General features: G+C 40.8%; 1 protein-coding gene across 1 annotated transcript; it reads right to left on the reverse strand.

Annotated features, from left to right (window-relative positions):
* Window positions 1-354: 354 nt before the first annotated feature.
* PLAU (plasminogen activator, urokinase) lies at window positions 355-9,164 on the reverse strand. The gene is made up of 11 exons (XM_075841846.1): window positions 9,095-9,164; window positions 8,073-8,153; window positions 7,956-7,986; window positions 6,583-6,687; window positions 5,279-5,453; window positions 5,095-5,198; window positions 4,383-4,578; window positions 3,755-3,906; window positions 3,533-3,673; window positions 2,897-3,045; window positions 355-1,863 (listed from the first exon to the last, which is right to left on the reverse strand). Exons 2-11 carry the CDS (start codon window positions 8,127-8,129, stop codon window positions 1,672-1,674), a joined length of 1,302 nt encoding a protein of 433 aa, XP_075697961.1. The 5' UTR covers window positions 8,130-8,153; window positions 9,095-9,164; the 3' UTR covers window positions 355-1,671.
* Between the last annotated feature and the right edge of the window lie 13,037 nt (window positions 9,165-22,201).

Below are 22,201 nucleotides of genomic sequence, written 5' to 3' on the forward strand. Positions count from 1 at the left end.
TATGATGGATCTGTGAAATCGGGTTCGGTGCGGATGCAAATCGGCTGTGAAAAACTGTTTTTCACGGCCGATTTGACACACGTTGGTGTGAAGATGCCCTTAAAGTACCATGTATCTGCATCATTACATCTTTCCATTTCAGCCCACTCAGTGTTGCTGATTTACACTACAAACATATAACTTTAAATAAATATATAATAGTTTAAGTTACATAACCGACAGATAAATAGTGAAAAAATAATTTACTGGTTACATATGCACAGCATTTGTGCCACATTGATAAGTGGAAACAATGTAAACCCATATTAATCCCCTACACTGCTGGAGATAAATATCTTAGGCCTAATGCACACGATTGTAGAATTTATCCGTATTTACGGTCCAATTCACTTCTATTGACCACGGACACCTTCCCGTATATTTGCGGGAAGGTGTCCGGCCCGTAGAAAACCTCCGCAAAAGATAGGACATGTCCTATCTTTTACTTTTTATGGTCTGTGCTCCCATACTTTGTATGGGAGCACGGGCTAAAATGCGGGTGACTGTCCGCAGCCAGCCATGCCCATAATCAAGAACCGTGATTACAGGCACGGCTGTGTGCATGAGGCCTATAGGAAATGTTTTCCACCAAGAATAATTTGCATTCAGCTAACCTTTCCTGGTGATAATCTGGCCGCATACATGAGGTAACTATTTGATGATCAGCTATATCTCCTAGGGTAATACACGGATCAGCCATGTTAAATTTCAACATGCCAAAACCTTCTTTTCCCCAACGAGATTGGACCCTAAAAGAGCAAATCTTTATACTTCTTTCATTCGTACCCCTGATTTAGAGACGGAATTTGATGTGTGTGGCCAAAACCATGAAAATAATATTTCATTTTCTTTCAGCAGTGACGGAAACCAAAAGGAAATCAGTGCAAACAGAATAAAAATAAACCCTAAAATAATAAGGATGGAAACTATTATTTACAACCAAGAGACACAATGGTAAGGGAGGTACACATATACCTAATTTAGGTTATAAGTAGATTTATAAAAGTAAATCCTAAAGTCTCTGGTTAGATTCATTAAAATCATGAACTGCGGTACTGTCATATAAGTCAAAGTCAGTGTTTTAGGGCTTGTATACAGGAGCAGTATAGAGGATATATGCATAAGTTCTTATTAAAAGTTGTCCAGATGGCAGTCCCCGCTGTGATAAGGTGATCACAAGGGTTTGTCATCTGGACCACCTTTTGATAAGTGGGAAGTCTACGGTATGGCCATTATACAACGACCAATGGAATTGGTGAATGTCCATTGTTTTTAGTGTATGTCCGCAGTTCTACAGAGATGCACGTCTCAGTCTTAGTTATTGTAGCAACTATTTTGTCTGAATTTACATATTTTGTCATATGCCTATGTGTACGAAATAAAAAAATACTGAACCTCTGTCCAATATATGACTGAACACCATTCCTAAGCAACTCAGATGTTGTCTAGAAAGCTCTGCGTACAAGCTATTACACTCTGGTGACCGTACAAATCTGTACTAATCCTTCATAACAGATAAATGCGACTTTACAAATGTCGATACAGTTGTCAACCGCAAATGTACCAAACAGGCTGAACTCAGGATCCCCTTCTTTCTTTTCTTTCCTAATTCCAGTTAATAGGGCCGGCTGATTACTTAGGAATATTATTACTTCTCACATTGTTAGCTTCAGCCATGTTGTCCTGTATCCACCGCAGGTAGTTTGTGACTCGAGTATACACGCCAGGTTTGTTCTTCTTGGCACACTCTTCCCCCCAGCTTATTATACCATACAACACCATTTTACCATTGTGCTGACACATTAGAGGCCCACCAGAGTCTCCCTGCAAAAAGCGAGATAACAAACGATAAGAAACATGAACGCAACTGCAACATTTGGTCATTTAGTTTAGTTAAAAGTGTCTTTCCATGTTAATTTATTTGTGCGAAAATCTTTGATAGAAACACGCAGTGCGAAAAAGTTTTTAGGCTACTTTCACGGGGCAGTATTTTGGTCTAGTATTTGGAAGCCAAGAGCAGGGGTGGATTCAAACAGAAAAACTTTCCATTATAGTTTTCATCTTTGTAGATTCCTTTCCTGGTTTTGGCTTCCAAATACTAAAGCAAAATACTAACATCAGCTTGAACTATATCATTTATAGAAAAGCTACATTTAGGCAGAGAAGCCTTTCAAAATAGTATGATGTTTTATTCCAAGCAATGCTTCATATGATTGCTTATTGTGTGACTATAAGGCTTGTGCTATATATCATTAGGACGTTGGAATCATCTTCGAGTAGCATCATGTTTTATCTCATACTGTAAGGAGGACGTGTCACCTCTCCTGATGTGTCTGTTTTACTGAATACTAGTAAATAATTGAGTAAATGATAATTCTGGAGCACCTTTCCTAGGAGCTCTACGTTGTATCATTCTTTCTTCCTGGAAATGTAGGAATAAATTGACACCTGGGTGTTACGATTCCTCTTGTTAATAGTGCGTCTAAGGACTCTTTTACATGGGCCAAGGATCAGGAAAACGAACGTTCATATGATCTCTCGTTTCCGATCATTTGTATAAACAAGGCAAGGATCAGCCGATGAATGAGCAAACTCATTCATCGGCTGATCGTATCGTTTAAGCAGCACAAAATATAATAAGAATTATAAATGTGCTTCCGACATTATGGAAATGCCTGGGGAAGCGCTCGTAATAATGATCGCTCGTCCCTATACATTGCCGATCATAAGCCCTTGTGAAAGGAGCAAATGAGTGCCGATCAACGAGATGTCTCATTGATCGGCACTCGTATTTATGGCCCAAATTGGCCGGTGTAAAAAGTAAATTGATTAGGAAAACATATTATAATGGTCTTGCCTTGCAAGCATCAACCTTCCACTCGGGATCTCCAGCACAGAACATGTTGTTATTGATTAGCTTCCCATAGTAATCTGGCAATTGGCAAACGTCCTGTGAGATGAGTTGAACTGATGTGGACTTCAGAGTTTGAGAGAATGTATGGCTAACTGCAGAAACCAAAAATAACATATAGTAAGCATATTTGACACTCTTTACAGGTAATACCTGTTCTATAAGTCGACTACAGTATTGCTTCCATCAAAGCGATGGAACCCTTGCACAACGGAGACGAATGGAAACCATTTGCACCGGATCCGTCACCATTGAAATCAATGGTGATCCAAACGGAAACCTATGGTTTCCGTTTGTTTCAGTCAGGGTTCTGTTCATGGGTTGCCCTGATGGAAACCCATGAATGGAGTCCAGACGCAGATATAAATGAAGCCTAAATTAGTCCATAGACAGTATTTTTATAATAGCTCTTTTAGCAATAATCTACTGTATTCTTGTAGATTTACCTTTGGTCAATTTAGGATTAAAATAAATTAAGAAAAAGTATTCCCTCTATTTTACTACTACATAATTATTACAGCTTTACTATAGCTACACGCTGTGAACTAGAGAAATAAAAACCGAAAACCTAAATTTACTTACCATAAGTCTCTTTTCCGAACCCAGCAATCTCACAGGGTGTCCCATCTCTAAATTTCAGATCGTCTGATGGCAGGCAGACAGTTTGTACATAGTCAGTCATGGTGGCACATTGTCCTGACTCCGAACGAATCTTCACCAATGCTAGAAGTAGATAGATGTGTTCAGTGCTATAATTACACGAAAGTAGAAAGAAAACTGTTTCGTCATTTTTATATTTCTCACCAATATCATTGTTCAATGCGTCTGTCTTATCACTGTAGTCCTGGTGACGGATTATTTTCTCCACCAGAAATTTCTGCTCTCTGTACTCGTTTTCTTCATCAAGATGAGATTTTCCTAGGATAACTGCATAGTCTTTGGGTTCAGGAAACTCACTAGATAAAGAATAAATACAAGGGCAAACAGGTTCAAATTTCAGTTCTGTATATTCCGTTCATAAAAAAACTTGAAGATTTCCTTCTTATAAATAACTACAGTAGAAGTTGACAATCATAATGGAAACATAATACTGGTCATAACCATGAGGCTGACATAAGAGTGTGAGACATAAAGCTGACCTCGCAGAAACATTACTATGCAGCCTTGACCGTTGGTGAAACACCTGCCTTCTTTGGACCCTCATAGACGCATGTCCTAGATATGGCACATTACATGGAACTATGCGGGCCGCAATATGGTGTGCAAAGTGTGCACCGTATTAGAGGTCAAAGTACACATATGTATAATACCTTAGAAATAGGTTAATAAAATCGGGCATTTAGACGGTGCACGCCCACCTTAACATTCATTGCAAGGAATTCATTTTTGTTTCATGTTTTCTTCCAAAAATTCACTTTCAAAAATCACTGACCTGTCTGGAAAGCAATGGGCTGCAGTAAGAACCCAGCACGGGTGAATAAGACTCGCACCACACTGGAAGAACTGCTCTCTCCTATTTCTCCTATTGACCTGGTAAAGTGTAGCTATCCATGGCTGGGATTCAACAGGACTGTTCATACCTCCTACTACTTTATATAATTTGTGCTGACGACGGCCACAAGTGGGTTCTGTGTAATAATCATAGATGAAAGAATTAGAACACAATAAAATAAAAGAGGTGATTTTTTTTCGGGTCGGCATACACAATCGAGGTATATATTACTTAAAGGGTAACTAAACTATCAAAAAAATTCTAACATGTCATAGTGACATGTCAGAAATTTTGATAGGTGGGGGTCTGACCCCCACCGATTGGTAAAACAAAGTGGCAAAAGGGCTCGAGTGAGCGCTGAGTCGCTTGGTTTCTGATCTGCCTTTCTTGGAAAGCCGAGCAATTGGTGTACAGGCTCAATAAAAAGTTTATGAGCCCGTACACCAATTGCTCGGCCTTCCCGGAAAAGACAATAAGAAACGAAACGGCTCAGCGCTCACCCGAACGGTTCTGCCGCTTCATTTTAAAGATCGGTGGGGATCTCAACGATCAAAACTTCTGACATGTCAGTGTGACATGTCAGAAGTTTTTTTGAAAGTTTAGTTACACTTTAAGAGGAAAATAAAATTATCTCTGCATTTTATAAACTCACCTGTGTTTTCTTTCTCTTCACATTTTGGGAGCTTGCAGAACATAGTTGCAACACCTTTTGATCCATTGAAATAACACCAAGGTCTTACTGTATTGTGTGGGTTCCTGTGAATGTATTTGATTACAGGTTGTCCAATAATCTTCTAATAGCTCAGAATATTATTGTTTTCAGAACATAATATTACCTGCAGTAATTGTGTTTTCCGATCCCAAGCTTTAAGGCATCCTTCATATGAGCATTAACGTGATGATTTCTCAGGAGGGGTGAATCCCAGTGCAGACACTCAACATCGACACTGGTTTTTGATGCAGTTCCTCTGTAATCATAACCCGAGCCCTTGTAACACCTAGAAATCAAGTCTGGAATAAAAAAAAACAATAAAACCAGAAAACATTTTAGTTATAACATTATATATATATATATAATTTTTTTTTAATAAAATATATTTTTATTTCAGGATTTTATATCCTTCCTTACTCATACAGTTCCTAGTAATAAGCGATCTGTGGTTTTTAAAAGAACTTAGTGAAAGAATAATATTCACTTCCTCTGTTGCACAGTGTCTCGGTGGTTTCCACTGTTGCCTTGCAGTACTTGAGTCCTAGGTACTAATTCATCCAGGGGAAACATCTGCATGGAGTTTGTATGTTCTCCATGTGTACGACTGAGTTTCCCCAGATATTCAGTTTTTTTCTAGAACTCCAAAAATGTACTAAAACAATGGCAGGAAAGGTTTTCCCTGTTTTCCTTTGACAGATCTGATCCTTGACTTTCGATCAAGACGCATGGCCCTTAAGGGGGTTTTACACTGGACGATCATTGTGCAGACGAGCCTTCATAGAACGCTCATTGACGATAATTGTCCTGTGTAAACAGGGTCTGCGATCAGCAGATGAACGAGCAAACACTCAATCATCTGCTGATCGTATCATTCTAAAAAAGTAAAACATTATCGTTGTCGGCAGCACATCTTGGTGTGTAAACAGGGAGACGCGCTGCCGACATGATAATAACGTATGGGGACGAGCGATCATTGTAACGACCGCTCGTCCCCATACATAGCTCCTTGTGACTGGAGCAAACGATCGCTGATCAACGAACTGTCTCGTTGATTGGCGCTCACTGCATGGGCCAAAATTGGCTGCTGTAATAGGGCCTTTACAAAGACTAGCCTCAGGCCAGATTCAAAAACATAGTTTTGATGCAGTTTTTGACTCATTGTTTTTTAGCCAAATCCAGAAGAAGATCCAAAAGCAAGAAAAGGTATAAAGAAAATACGGATGCATGTCCTTTCTTTTGTGTCCACACCTGTTTGGCTAAAAAAAACTAAGCCTAAAACTGCATCAAAAACTGCATCAAAACAGTGTGTGTGATTCTGGCCTTAGGCTTCATTAAGATGTAAAATGTAACGGTTGAATTCTCACTTGTGTGATAATTTGGAGACATGGATATAGACACTCAGATGTGCAGTAGTGACAAAGCTAGTACCTATTTCACAGTGCTTTCCTGTATATCCTATAGGGCAGACACATCTATACGATTTTCTGTATGTGCCGTATTCTAGACAAGTTCCTCCATGTAAGCAAGTGCATCCTGTGCAGAGAAAAGGAAAATCGGCAATGATCAATCAACAATGCAATCTATACTAAAATTATATGAAGTACTATAAACAACTGCTAAGCGTGATCCAATATTCCATTACTGGCCAGTGCCAAAATACCCCTTCAGAGTTGTCTACAAACAGGTGGAAATAAAATGTTGCCAACGTGTGGTGGTCATGGATGTGACGGCCATCACACGGACCTATGTAATTCAATGGGGCCATTCAGACATGCAGTGTTTTTCACGCCATGTGTTTCCGTTGCGTGAAACTCACTGCATGTCCTATTCTTGTGCATTTTTAGTGCATCACACACCCATTGAATTGAATGGGTGAGTGAAAATCACGGACAGCACACAGACGCACATCCGTGTGCTGTCCGTGATTCACGCACAAGTTCATAAGAAATGAAGTTAAAAAAAAAATGAAAATAAAGAAATGTGCACCAACAGTGACATCACCAACTAATGCCACACGAAACACACACGGATGACACACGGAACAGCAACGCATGGCAAACGTGTCAGTTTTTTGCAGATGCAAAACGGACACGTTCGTGTGAATAAGGCCTAATACAAATAACAATAATTATAGTTAATGGTCAATATTTACTTATACCTTGATACTTTTTATATATAGTTGAATTTTAGGCTTCGTTCACATCTGTGCCGGGACTCCGTTCATGGGTTCCGTCGGACCTTTCCGTCAGGGGAAACCATGAACAGAACCCTGACTGAAACAAACGGAAACCATAGGTTTCCGTTTGCGTCACCATTGATTTGTGTAGGTGAATGTGTGTTTGTGTGTAGGTGGATGTGTGTGTGTGTGTGTGTGTGTTTGTGTAGGTGGATGTATGTTTGTGTGTAGGTGGATGTATGTGTGTGTGTGTGTGTGTGTGTGTGTGTGTGTGTGTGTGTAGGTGGATGTGTGTGTGTGTGTGTGTGTGTGTGTGTAGGTGGATGTATGTTTGTGTGTAGGTGGATGTATGTGTGTGTGTGTGTGTGTGTGTGTGTGTGTGTGTGTGTGTGTGTAGGTGGATGTGTGTGTGTGTCTGTGTGTGTAGGTGGATGTGTGTTTGTGTGTAGGTGGATGTGTGTGTGTGTGTGTGTGTGTGTGTGTGTGTGTGTGTGTGTGTGTGTGTGTGTGTGTGTGTGTGTGTGTGTGTGTGTGTGTGAATTATATAATAATTGAAAATGTGGATCATGATTGTGAATATAATGATTCTTTGTTAGTGTAACATTAATATGGTCTCTATATTTACCTTCATTGTTCTTTAGTCTTTTAAGGTGTTTCTTAAAGACATAAAAGAAAAAGTTGTATTATTCACTGTGGAGCGTAACTCAAGAAATAATTAAATGGTCATCTGACAAAAACTTACCGATTCTAATGCAGTAATAAACACAGAGGCAAATGCTACAACCAGGATAAGCTTCATTCTCTCTCGTATGGACTTTGTCAACTAGAATGAGAGTCACAGATTTAGATTTTTAGACCTTTTCCTTTTAAACAAGCAATAAATACTATTAGAATATGAATCTTTATAAATTAATCTCTCTAATAAATATACTAAAATACATAACTTATCATCAGGTCAGAAAACCACAGAAGCCGTTTGGGGCCATCGGTGCCCAATAAAATCAATGTGCATCATGCAATGCCTTATTTTCCCTGCAGTATCACTGCAGTGAAAATAAACATGTAACTTATGCCTAATGCACACGACCGTTGTGCGCCGGCCGGTTCCCGTCCGTGATCCGTGAAAAGAAGGACATGTCCTATATTTCCACGGATCGGAGAGTCGGGTCCGTTTTCAAAAAAGTGAATGGGTCAGATGCCGTCAAATACTTGGCCGTGAGCAACTGGCATTATGGTTGCCCTAGTTATAACAGCCGGTCACAGAAGAAATATGGGGGGAAACAATCCCATTGTCCTGTCCATTAGGAGGCTGCTGAATGGGACAATCTGATTCCTCCCAGTTTTACTTGTTAGTAAAATTTATTCCAATCATAAAACTCTATTAGGGAATAAGTATTTCAGCAATTTTTTCATAAATTCTTATAAGGTCTTATATCTTACAGCAAATCTTGCGTTAACACGAATAAATGCTAATATATATATATATATGGACATATAAACAATATATATATGGACATATAAACAATATATACAACATATAAGCAGGTTATTTACATAGTATAAGCAATCTAGGGGATATATGATCCAACCTACAAAGCCTATAGGGTACATACAACGTAATTTAAGACTTCGTTCCTAATTAGAAGGCTTATTTAGTATATATCTCCCCATTTACTGCACATTTTTACTACTATGGTTGAGAATTAAATTAGTTTGGTGAACTAAGTTGTAAAATTGCCATTCAGTCCTTCGAAATGCACTCACCAGCGCAGAGAAGAGTTCACCTTGCAGTTGCTGTGTTTGCAGGATTTCTCTATCTATCCTTGGAGCTAGTTCTGTTCTTCTCTGTCCTGCAGCAGAGAGGACTGCGCCTTATAATGCTCCGCTCTTCCCCTCCATTGGCTGGCACCGTGCCCCAGGCGTGGCATTGTGGCTGTATGCACTGCAGGCTCATCATCCTGTACATTAACTGTTTGCAAACAAGTAATGTGTCTGTGAGTCAAGTCTGGGGGATTCACACCAGTTTCACAGGAACTGATTAACCCTTTCTCTGCCTAAAAAGAAAAACACTCCATATGATTACATTTTCAAGCCTCGATTCGTCAGATTCTTGCCAGTTTTAGGGTACGTTCACACGACTTAGCAAAACACGTCTGAAAATACGGAGCTGTTTTCAGGCGAAAACAGCTCCTGATTTTCAGACGTTTTTGTAGCAACTCGCGTTTTTCGCGGCGTATTTTACGGACGTTATTGGAGCTGTTTTTTTTTAATGGAGTCAATGAAAAACGGCTCCAAAAACGGCCCAAGAAGTGACATGCATTTCTTTTTCGCGAGCGTCTTCGTACGTGCCGTATTTTGACAGCGACGCATAAAATAACACCTCGTGGGAACAGAACATCGTAATTCCCATTGAAAGCAATGGGCAGATGTTTGTAGGCATAATGGAGCCGTTTACGCCTCGAATTACACCTGAAAAAATGCCCCTAATACGCCTACAAACATCTGCCAAGTGCATGCAATGGGTTTTACGATGTTCTGTTCCCACGAGCCTTTATTTTACGCGTCGCTGTCAAAATACGGTGCGTAAAATGACGGCTCATCAAAAGAAGTGCAGGACACTTCTTGGGACGTTTTTGGAGGCGTTTTTCATTGACTCCATTGAAAAACAGCTCCAAAAATGGCCGTAAAAAACGCAGCGAAAAACGCGAGTTGTTAAAAAAACGTCCGAAAAATAAGGAGCTGTTTTTGCCTGAAAACAGCTCCGTATTTTCAGATGTTTTTGCTCACTGCGTGTGAACACAGCCTAAAAGTTACTAGATTTAATAAAGTATTCTGGTTTCCTCCAATACTGTGTGTGTCAGATAGGAAATTCAGATTGTGAGTCCCATTAAGGACTGGTTACAATGAATGATTGCAATATGTATACAGTGCCATCAAATTTGCTGGTGCTATATAAGCAATGTAAAATATAAATACATAAAACTATGTGGCATTTGTCACAAATTCTGACCATGCATGGGAGACTTCCAGAAAAAAGGGACCGCAGCATTAGGGTATGTTCACACGGCAGCGTCCGTAACGGCTGAAATTACGGGGCTTTTTTCAGGAGAAAACAGCTCCGTAATTTCAGCCGTAATGGCATGTTGAGGCGCTTTTTTGCTGCGTCCATTACGGACGTAATTGGATCTGCTTTTCCATTGAGTCAATGGAAAACGGCTCCATTTACGTCTGAAGAAGTGACAGGCACTTCTTTGACGCGGGCGTCTATTTATGCGCCGTCTTTTGACAGCGGCGCGTAAAAAAAATGCCCGTGTGCACAGAACATCGTAAGACCCATTCTAATGAATGGGCAGATGTTTGCCAACGCTAACGAGCCGCATTTTCGGACATAATTCGGGGGTTAAAACGCCCGAATTACGTCCGTAAATAGGCCGTGTGAACATACCCTTAGTCGCAAGTGATGAATGACCCTTAGGCCTCAGTAATGCAAACAAGAAGTTCCACTGTCTGGTGATATACAAACATCGCTTACAAATGGTTTTAAGGGGGTGTGAACAGCTTTTCAGGTGAATGGCACAGTTTCTTCAGCAACGTTATGCAATACAATTTGGGGGCAATGCGGGCAGTGGTGTCTCATCAACATCTCTTGCTGGACCGAACCTCGACTCCTCCCTGATTCGGGGGACGTCCTCTATTTTCCAGGCCCTTTCTCTATCCTTGGATTTTTCTCGATCCTTGGCAACTTCCACCTGCCGATCAGAAATCTTTCACCCGGGATGCTCCCTGGCATCTCCACCTGCCATCACATCAACAGCATCTTCTCCAGGGCCGTAGCCCGAACGCTAAACTGACCCCAATAGGCGGTAACAGCCCCTTTTTATTAATTAAGCACCGCCCCTGGATGTGCCTCACCCTGTTATGGCGCAGTAAACTATACTGGAAAACGGGCCGATTGTCCTGGCGCTTCCTAAAGATACAGTGAGCTTTCTTTATCTGCAAACCAACACACAATATAGAAATAAACATTTGCAAATATATAAACATAACATCTCCGACAGTTCTTATCTCCAGGATCTTACCTGTGAAGAAAAACAGGTCAATATTAGACTTTACATATTTAAAGAAACAGTAGCATCTTATTCCCGATACTAAAATGCTAGGTTAGACACCGCTCTGTAGTCATTATTCCATTTTAAGTGAACCATTGACTCCGGTTTAACACTAGCTTTATCAATAAATGTATTTGCAATTAACCCACTCCTGGTGCAGTCCAAGTAAGCATCTATTTCGACAAGTCTCTCTACGCGACCCTATATCTTGAGGAAGGGGAACCTTTTTCCACACCTTACAGGGAGACCTTGTAAAAAAAATAGGCACACTACATCTATTATTATATTTTATATTTATATCAAGCTATAGTACTCCTTTACAGGATAGACCTTTCTTAACCCCTTAACGACATGTACGTGGCAGCCGTTAAGGGGAAGTATGGAGCGGGCTCACAGTCTGAGCGTGCTCCATACTTATCGGGTGTCGGCTGTGTAGTACAGCCGACACCTCACTGCAACGAGCGAAATCAAAGAGCGGGTCAATTGCGACCGAGGCATCTAAGTCGTTAGAATGAGAGGGACGGCCCCCCTCTGATATACCCCCCCCATGCGATCATGGGTTGTCGATGGTCTTTATGGCAGCCTGGGGGCCTAATGAAGGCCCCCAGGTCTGCCATCTTTGTACTCCTATGGGTTTCAGAGAAAGATACAGCTTCTATGTATGCAGGATACATAGAAGCTGTATCTCAAAAAATACACATTTTTTTTTAATAATAAAAAACAATTACAAAGTCGCACTAAACAATCTAATATGTTGTTTTAGTTTTAAAAAAAAGTCTTCAAAGGTTTACATAGTCTTTAATCTTTTTAAAGGAGCACTCTGAACATTGCATTCAGTTGTTAAATAGGAGAGGTGGGCATCAAAATGTAGCATGTTACATTTGTTAATGAGACTTTATGACGACTTCCTTCTCCTGAGTGACATCTTTCAACCAGTCATTTTTGCTGATATGGTTCATGTGACACATTGCATGGCTCCAAAAGCTTTACCTATTGTTCCCAAAGATACCGTTTCAATTATAAGGACCATTTTTGCGGTCTTATATATACAAAAGCAGTACATGAAATATGAAATTGCAATGCCGCCAGGTTGATGTCTGATGGCGGTCAACCCAGTTTGGACCTAAAAAAAGCTGCTTTTTGAACCACAAAATGATTTGTGCGAATGTACCTCATCCCTCCCGCCACTCTCGTCCACCACGTATATTCTATACCAGCATAAGATGAATTTTCTGCACCTATATGTTCTGGTGTATAGATTTTGGATTCCAGAACATGCTCACTAAAATTATAAAGGATGCGGTTAAATCTTTGGGGATATCTCTAGAAATGAGTTTTTCCTAAATGTTTTTGGAACTTTTTTGTAAACACATTATTTTATTTCATATTATATTGTTCTACATGTAGTAAAGTCATCTGATATTTGCCGCTTACTGCTACAATACTGCCTGGTTTTAATTGACCTGTTATTATTGTAGTAGTATGAAAATGCAGCCCATGTAAACCAAACTAACTTTTAATTGTTGTGTGTTGGGGTCCAAGACAATAAGAGAAAACAGCACAAAATGTAATGAAGAAATATTACAAAGATTTTACATTTGATGATCATGTGACCAATGTTAATCAATGTTGATGTTTTACGCAGTATTTTCCAGGATTTTAACACTAAGGCTGGGTTCACACGACCTATTTTCAGGCGTAAACGAGGCGTATTATGCCTTGATTTACGCCTGAAAATACGGCTCCAATAAGTCGGCAAACATCTGCCCATTCATTTGAATGGGTTTGCCGACGTACTGTGCCGACGACCTGTAATTTACGCGTCATCGTTTGACAGCTGTCAAACAACGACGCGTAAAAAAAATGACTGCCTCGTCAAAGAAGTGCAGGACACATATACATTATATGCAGGACACTTATATACATTATATGCAGGGCACTTATATACATTATATGCAGGACACTTATATACATTATATGCAGGACACTTATATACATTATATGCAGGGCACTTATATACATTATATGCAGGACACTTATATACATTATATGCAGGACACTTATATACATTATATGCGGGACACTTATATATATTATATGCAGGACACTTATATACATTATATGCGGGACACTTATATACATTATATGCAGGACACTTATATACATTATATGCAGGACACATATACATTATATGCGGGACACTTATATACATTATATGCGGGACACTTATATACATTATATGCAGGACACTTATATACATTATATGCAGGACACATATACATTATATGTGGGACACTTATATACATTATATGCGGGACACTTATATACATTATATGCGGGACACTTATATACATTATATGCAGGACACTTATATACATTATATGCGGGACACTTATATACATTATATGCAGGACACTTATATACATTATATGCAGGACACTTATATACATTATATGCAGGGCACTTATATACATTATATGCAGGACACTTATATACATTATATGCAGGACACTTATATACATTATATGCAGGACACTTATATACATTATATGCAGGGCACTTATATACATTATATGCAGGACACTTATATACATTATATGCAGGACACTTATATACATTATATGCAGGACACTTCTATACATTATATGCAGGACACTTATATACATTATATGCGGGACACTTATATACATTATATGCAGGGCACTTATATACATTATACGCGGGACACTTATACATTATATGCGGGACACTTATATACATTATATGCGGGACACTTATATACATTATATGCAGGACACTTATATACATTATATGCAGGACACATATACATTATATGTGGGACACTTATATACATTATATGCGGGACACTTATATACATTATATGCGGGACACTTATATACATTATATGCAGGACACTTATATACATTATATGCGGGACACTTATATACATTATATGCAGGACACTTATATACATTATATGCAGGACACTTATATACATTATATGCAGGGCACTTATATACATTATATGCAGGACACTTATATACATTATATGCAGGACACTTATATACATTATATGCAGGACACTTATATACATTATATGCAGGGCACTTATATACATTATATGCAGGACACTTATATACATTATATGCAGGACACTTATATACATTATATGCAGGACACTTCTATACATTATATGCAGGACACTTATATACATTATATGCGGGACACTTATATACATTATATGCAGGGCACTTATATACATTATACGCGGGACACTTATATACATTATATGCGGGACACTTATATACATTATATGCAGGACACTTATATACATTATATGCAGGACACATATACATTATATGCGGGACACTTATATACATTATATGCGGGACACTTATATACATTATATGCGGGACACTTATATACATTATATGCAGGACACTTATATACATTATATGCGGGACACTTATATACATTATATGCAGGACACTTATATACATTATATGCAGGACACTTATATACATTATATGCAGGGCACTTATATACATTATATGCAGGGCACTTATATACATTATATGCGGGACACTTATATACATTATATGCAGGACACTTATATACATTATATGCAGGACACTTATATACATTATATGCGGGACACTTATATACATTATATGCGGGACACTTATATACATTATATGCAGGGCACTTATATACATTATATGCGGGACACTTATATACATTATATGCGGGACACTTATATACATTATATGCGGGACACTTCTATACGTTATATGCAGGACACTTATATACATTATATGCAGGACACTTCTATACGTTATATGCAGGACACTTATATACATTATATGCGGGACACTTATATACATTATATGCGGGGCACTTCTATACGTTATATGCAGGACACTTATATACATTATATGCGGGACACATATACATTATATGCAGGACACTTATATACATTATATGCAGGACACTTATATACATTATATGCAGGACACTTATATACATTATATGCGGGACACTTATATACGTTATATGCAGGACACTTATATACATTATATGCGGGACACTTATATACGTTATATGCAGGACACTTATATACATTATATGCGGGACACTTATATACATTATATGCGGGACACTTATATACATTATATGCGGGACACTTATATACATTATATGCAGGACACTTATATACATTATATGCAGGACACTTATATACATTATATGCGGGACACTTATATACATTATATGCAGGGCACTTATATACATTATATGCAGGACACTTATATACATTATATGCAGGACACTTATATACATTATATGCAGGGCACTTATATACATTATATGCAGGACACTTATATACATTATATGCAGGACACTTATATACATTATATGCGGGACACTTATATACATTATATGCAGGACACTTATATACATTATATGCAGGACACTTATATACATTATATGCAGGACACTTATATACATTATATGCAGGACACTTATATACATTATATGCAGGACACTTATATACATTATATGCAGGACACTTCTTTGGACGTTTTTGGTGCCATTTTCTCATAGAAGGTATGTTCACACACACTATTTACGGACGTAATTCGGGCGTTTTAGCCCCGAATTACATCCGAAAATGCGCCTCAATAGCGTCGGCAAACATCTGCCCATTCATTTGAATGGGTCTTACGATGTTCTGTTCAGACGGTCATTTTTTTTACGCCCCGCTGTCAAAAGGCGGGGCGTAAAAAAGACGCCCGCGTCAAAGAAGTGTCATGTCACTTCTTCAGACGTAAATGGAGCCGTTTTCCATGGACTCCATGGAAAACCAGCTCCAGTTACGTCCGTATTGGACGCGTCGTTCAAGCGCCCGGCACATGCCGTTACGGCTGAAATGACGGGGCTGTTTTCTCCTGAAAACAGCCCCGTAATTTCGGCCGTTACGGACGCTGTAGTGTATGTTCACACGTTTAACAAAAAACGTCTAAAAAATACGGAGCTGATTTCAGAGAAAACAGCCTCTGATTTTCAGGCGTTTTTGAAGCTGAGGGTATGTTCACACTATAGCTTCCGTAGCGGCCGAAATTACGGAGAAAACAGCCCCGTCATTTCAGCCGTAACGGCATGTGCAGGCGCTTGAACGCCGCGTCCAATACGGACGTAACTGGAGCTGGTTTTCCATGGTGTCCATGGAAAACGGCTCCATTTACGTCTGAAGAAGTGACATGACACTTCTTTGACGCGGGCGTCTTTTTTACACCTTGCCTTTTGACAGCGAGGCGTAAAAAAAATGACCGTCTGAACAGAACATCGTAAGACCCATTCAAATGAATGGGCAGATGTTTGCCGACGCTATTGAGGCGTATTTTCGGACGTAATTCGGGGCTATAACGCCCGAATTACGTCCGTAAAAAGTGTGTGTGAACATACCCTGAGAATGAAATTTGGAGCTTCTTTTGAGGCTTCTTTTCAGACGTTTTTTGAGGCGTTTTTTGAGGCGTTTTTCAGTGTTCAAAGGAAAATCAGCTCCAAAAAACGCCTCATGAAGTGACATGCTACTTCTTTTTACGGAGCGTCTTTTTACGCTCCGTTTTTTTACAGCGAAGCGTAAAATGACAGCTCGTCTGCACAGAACATCATAAGACCCATTGCAAACAATGGGCAGATGTTTGCCGACGTATTGGAGCCGTCTTTTCAGGCGTAAATCGAGGCATAATACGCCTCGTTTACGCCTGAAAATAGGTCGTGTGAACCCAGCCTAAAGGTATGTTCACATGGCTTATTTTCGGCTGTTTTTCGGGCCGTAAACGGCAGAAAAATCTGAAGCAGAATGCCTCCAAACATCTGCCCATTGATTGCAATGGGAAAACGGCATTCTGTTCCGACGGGCCGTTTTTTTACGCAGCTGTTTTAAAAAACGGCCACAAAAAAGAAATGTATGTCACTTCTTGGGACATTTTTGGAGCTGTTTTTCATTGACTCTATTGAAAAAAACTCCAAGAACGGCCGTAAAAAACGCCACGAAAAACGCGAGTGGCTTAAAAAACATCTGAAAAACAGGAGCTGTATTCCCTTGAAAACAGCTCCGTATTTTCAGACGTTTTTGGTTAAGCGTGTGAACATACCCTAACCCTCACGTACTAGGCAAAGTCCTGTATGGAGGCACATGAAGAACCTGCGGCTCCGTTTTATAGAATCCATTGTGCTGCCAATACGGTGCCTCCTTACGATGCCATATTACAGGGATAGTCTCCCATAAATCTATTGCTTTTATACAATTATTTTTATGTAACATGACATCCGATGGAACATCTCAAAATTTCTTTCTCTTGGACACAGTGTCTTACTTTCTTTTTATCCCCAAAAGCCCCACTATGTCTTACTTTCGGGGTATGTCTTATATTGTAAAAAAATTGTCGATTTTTTTTTTTTTTTTTTTCACAAACTTTATTTAACTGTTTTACATTTTTTTTTTTAGTCCCACCAGGGGACTTCACTATGCGATCTGCTGATCGCATATATAATGCTTTGGTATACTTAGTATACTGAAGCATTATTGCCTGTCAGTGTAAAACTGACAGGCAACCTATTAGGTCATGCCTCCGGCATCGCCTAACAGGCAGATGCTGAAGGCAGACCTGGGGGTCTTTGTTAGACCCCCGGCTGTCATGGAAACCCGACGGCGACCCGCGATTTGTTTGCGGGGGCGCCGATCGGGTGACAGAGGGAGCTCCCCCCTCTGTCAAACACATTAAATGCCGCTGTCACTATTGACAGCGGCATTTAATGGGTTAAACTGCCGGAATCGGCGCGCGCTTCGATTCCGGCAGTTGCAGCAGGAGCAAGTGCAGGGGACGGCGCGGTGACGTATGGAGAGGGGGGCGGCGCGGAAGTGGGCAGGAGGCGGCAATACCCCCGTGTTTCCCCGAAAGTAAGACATATGTCCTACTTTCGGGGTACGGCTTATATTAGCCGACCCCCCTGAAACCCCCGATACGTCTTACAATCGGGGGTGTCTTACTATCGGGGAAACACGGTAATATATGTACATTATGGTAGTGTCCCATAGACTTCTATGGATGCAGTTTTAAGAGCTTGTATAGAGCCATACTATGGTAATATAAATGAGCCCTCAGCTTTTTCTCAAATTAAAATGTAGTAATAATTATGATCTTATCGATATTGTGGATCCGTGCAGCAGTTTTAGGCTGGATTTACACAAGCGCGGCGTTTTGCGTGCGCAAAAGCCACTTAACAGCTCCGTGTGGCAGCAGCATATGATGCGCGGCTGTGTGATTTTCGCGCAGCCGCCATCATTATGACACTCCATTTGGATGTTTGTAAACAGAAAAGCACGTGGTGCTTTTCTGTTTTCATTCATCCTTTTGACAGCTGTTGCGCGAATCACGCTGTTCGCACGGAAGTGCTTCCGTGCGACATGCGTGGTTTTCACGCACCCATTGACTTCAATGGGTGCGTGATTCGCGCAAAACGCCCAAAGAACGGACATGTCGTGACTTTTTTTCAGCGGACTCACGCTGAGTAAAAATTACGCACATGTCTGCACGGCCCCATAGACTAATATAGGTCCGTGCAACGCGCGTGAAAAACACGCGCGTTTCCATGGACGTATTTCCCGTTCATCTGAATAAAGCCTAAGGTGTAGGAATAGCACTGCTTACGGATAATCCAGTGTCGTATGACATCAGACGTTACAGTGTTTAGAATAGGCAGAGGTTTTATTGCAACATTATTTTGGGTCATGAGAAGGAAGTGACTTTACGTTACATAGCTTGTAATAAATATAGCTTGAAGATGTATTTTATAGATTTTAAAGGACATATAAATGATACATATATATTAAATACGAGAGCACATATAATAAATACTTCCTTAATATTAATCTTTTCATGTGATGAAAACAGTGTGGACATGACAAAACATGACAAAATGAGGAGTATGTAACAATTGTAGGAAAAACACTCTGAAGTCCTTGACGTGTATTTTTGGAGGTTCCCTGAGGCAATACATTTCACAGAAGACAAATTGCTGCTGATCCGTTTACTGGGAATATACATTGATCTATTGTTAGGTATTAATGTGTAATCGATACGGGACCTCTGTCGATCAGTAGAACGTAGGGGCCATGGCACTGTTGAATGAAGCTGAGCTGCAGTGCCAGGCACAGTTGCAAGTACGGGTAAGCCACTGTACCTGGATAAACATTGAAGGGGCTATGTCAGCAGGGATCCTGGGGATTGCCTATATTCCTGGAAATCCCCAGAAATTAATATAAATAGCCATTAAATCATTACAAATATATTTTCATTTAGTGGCGTTTGTTCCATGATACGTCTTACAAATACATCCATTTTTCCCTTTCATGCCAATTCAGTGCCAGACATACCATATTTTCAACCTGAGCAGTTGCACAGTGGTCCTGTAGATGAGGGGGCCACTGTCACCTTAAAAGCAGCTTGCTACTGTCTATTACAGGAGTTAGCAACCTATGGCACCAGTGTCACAGCCAGCATGGTTGGCTGGCACACTTACATAGTTTGCAGCTTTCCTATGTGCACCCCCATCAAACTAGTGTTTAGTAGCGTAGTCTCTCCTATGTGCACCCCACCAAGCTGGTGTTCAGTGGCAGTGGTCTCACATATGTGCACCCCCCCCCCCCCCCAAATCTGGTGCTCTCCTACTTGCCATCTCTCCTGTGTGCAGTTCCACCTAGCTGGTGTTCAGTAGCCGTGGTCTCTTATATGTTCACTGCCTCCCCATAGCAGGTGTTTGGTAGCCACAGTCTCTCCTATGAGCACCTATCCCCTCATCTGGTGTTCTGTATACTGATGGATGTCACAATCTCGGGGTATGTGGACCCAGTAGGCAGCTCCGCTGTAGCAGAGTGGCAGCTGGCCAAATCACAGTCTATACAAAGTCTATGCAAAGTCCTTGGCACAAGGCTACCTGTAAGAGTTCAGACAGAAGCAAAGGCTTTGGCACGGATGGAGCTTGATGTGGCAGGTGACGCCAGATGTGGGGTACGACAGTTTGCGTGGCAGATGACACCAGACATGGTGTATGACAGCAGGCGTGGCAGATGACACAACATGACTCCAACACTAGATAAGGCACAGGAACAAACACAGCACGGGATACAGGTAGCAGAGCACGGGAACACTGGGAGCAGGATAAAACGAAGGGAACGTTTGCAGAACTAACATGGGTAGACAACAACGCTTAGGCAAGGAGTGGAAGGGCAGAGCCCTTTTTATAGTCCAGGGTGATCTGGAGATTGGTCAGGGAGGATTAACATGTGCGCGGGCTGGCCCTTTAACGCTGGGACCGAGCGCGGGCACCCTAGAGTTCAGGACAGAGCAGGACGGCCGCGAGTGCTGGCATTTCCTAGGAGGGAGACACGGGCAGGATGCAAGAGGTCTGTGTTCGCGGCCATCGCGAGGTAAGGAACGGCGGAAGTCCACGACTGCGGTCGTGACAATGGATCATCTTGGCAAAGAAAGTCAGGGCCAAGAGCCACACTGAAAGGTAAGTATAATTAACTGATTAATTGGTTTATGTCACATACATGGTAACAGTTTGTCTTACATGACTTTCATGTTTGCATGGCACACTGAGTTCTTCAACATTGATTTTTTTTTTATTTGCACGCCATACAAAAAAGGTTGCCTACCCCTGGTCTATTATATTGCCTGTTAAGGACTGAGCTAATTAATTTCATAGATCACAATTACTGGTGGATTTTTATAGTAAGGGGGGTCTTCTAAGCAGAGATATTCAAGAGCAAGTGGCCCATGCATATACTATTCCTGCACATACTGTCTATATCCGCCACTGCACCATTAAATGAGATTATATTGTGACCAGCTTATGTAATTATTAGTAATAGATGCGCTTCGCTGTTTTTCAAAGCTCTGGCTCACATTCAAACTAAATAACTTAAAACGCAAGTAGATAATCATTTTAACGTGCACAATAATAGCAAGCATGCCCTGCCTCTTATCATTGTGGTGTCTGGGAAGAAAAACACGTACACAGCGCCACATGGTGCAAGATAAACCTGATAGGTAAGTAAATTAGAGTGATGGTAAGTTAAAACACTCACCTAGCAAAGTATGTACTGGCAGGTACACCTTAGGGATATAAAATAAGGAAATAATAAAATAAGGTTGCTGTAATGGTGGGGGGGGTAGGGAAACGGACAAGTGAGCCCTAATCTACCCGCCACTCTGTCCCTGCCTACTTGCAACGACCCGCCCTAGACGACGGGGTACAACTGGGCGGCGGTCCCTGCGCTCAGTAAGTGCATGACAAACACGACAAACAAACAAGGGAATACAAGCAAGGGAAATGGGCAGTTGCTCGCGGAAACACCGTGAGCAACAGAGTAGTGAACGAGCCGAGTCAAGCCAGGAGAGTGCGAGGTACAAAGCGAAAAGCAGAAGAGTAGTCGGTAAGCCGGGGTCTGTATGGAGCAGGATCAAAAAGTAGCAGGAGCTGTAGCTGGGCCAGGAAACCTCAAGGAAAGAATTCACAAGCACAGATGGACAGGAAGAGCAGGCTTAAATAGACCGAGGGCGGGAGCTAGCTGAGTCTGGCCAGGTTGCGATAGGCTCTCCCACTCCTAAGCCTGCCAGCCTGAGTGGAGGAAGCTGGTGTCTGTCTCAGGGATGTACACTCAGGTGTTGACTGATTAATTCTGGGAGTTAAC

Source organism: Rhinoderma darwinii, chromosome 11 (genome assembly GCF_050947455.1).
Source record: "Rhinoderma darwinii isolate aRhiDar2 chromosome 11, aRhiDar2.hap1, whole genome shotgun sequence".
NCBI classification, from domain to species: Eukaryota; Metazoa; Chordata; class Amphibia; order Anura; family Rhinodermatidae; genus Rhinoderma; species Rhinoderma darwinii.

Excerpts from the sequence above, each read along its gene's own strand:
- PLAU (XM_075841846.1), bottom strand. The coding sequence starts at position 8,129 with ATGAAGCTTATCCTGGTTGTAGCATTTGCCTCTGTGTTTATTACTGCA. Across the intron at positions 6,688-7,955 it reads AAGACTAAAGAACAATGAAG|GATGCACTTGCTTACATGGA; the intron begins GTAAATATAGAG and ends TTCTCTGCACAG. Across the intron at positions 4,579-5,094 it reads TGAAGAGAAAGAAAACACAG|AACCCACTTGTGGCCGTCGT; the intron begins GTGAGTTTATAA and ends ATTATTACACAG.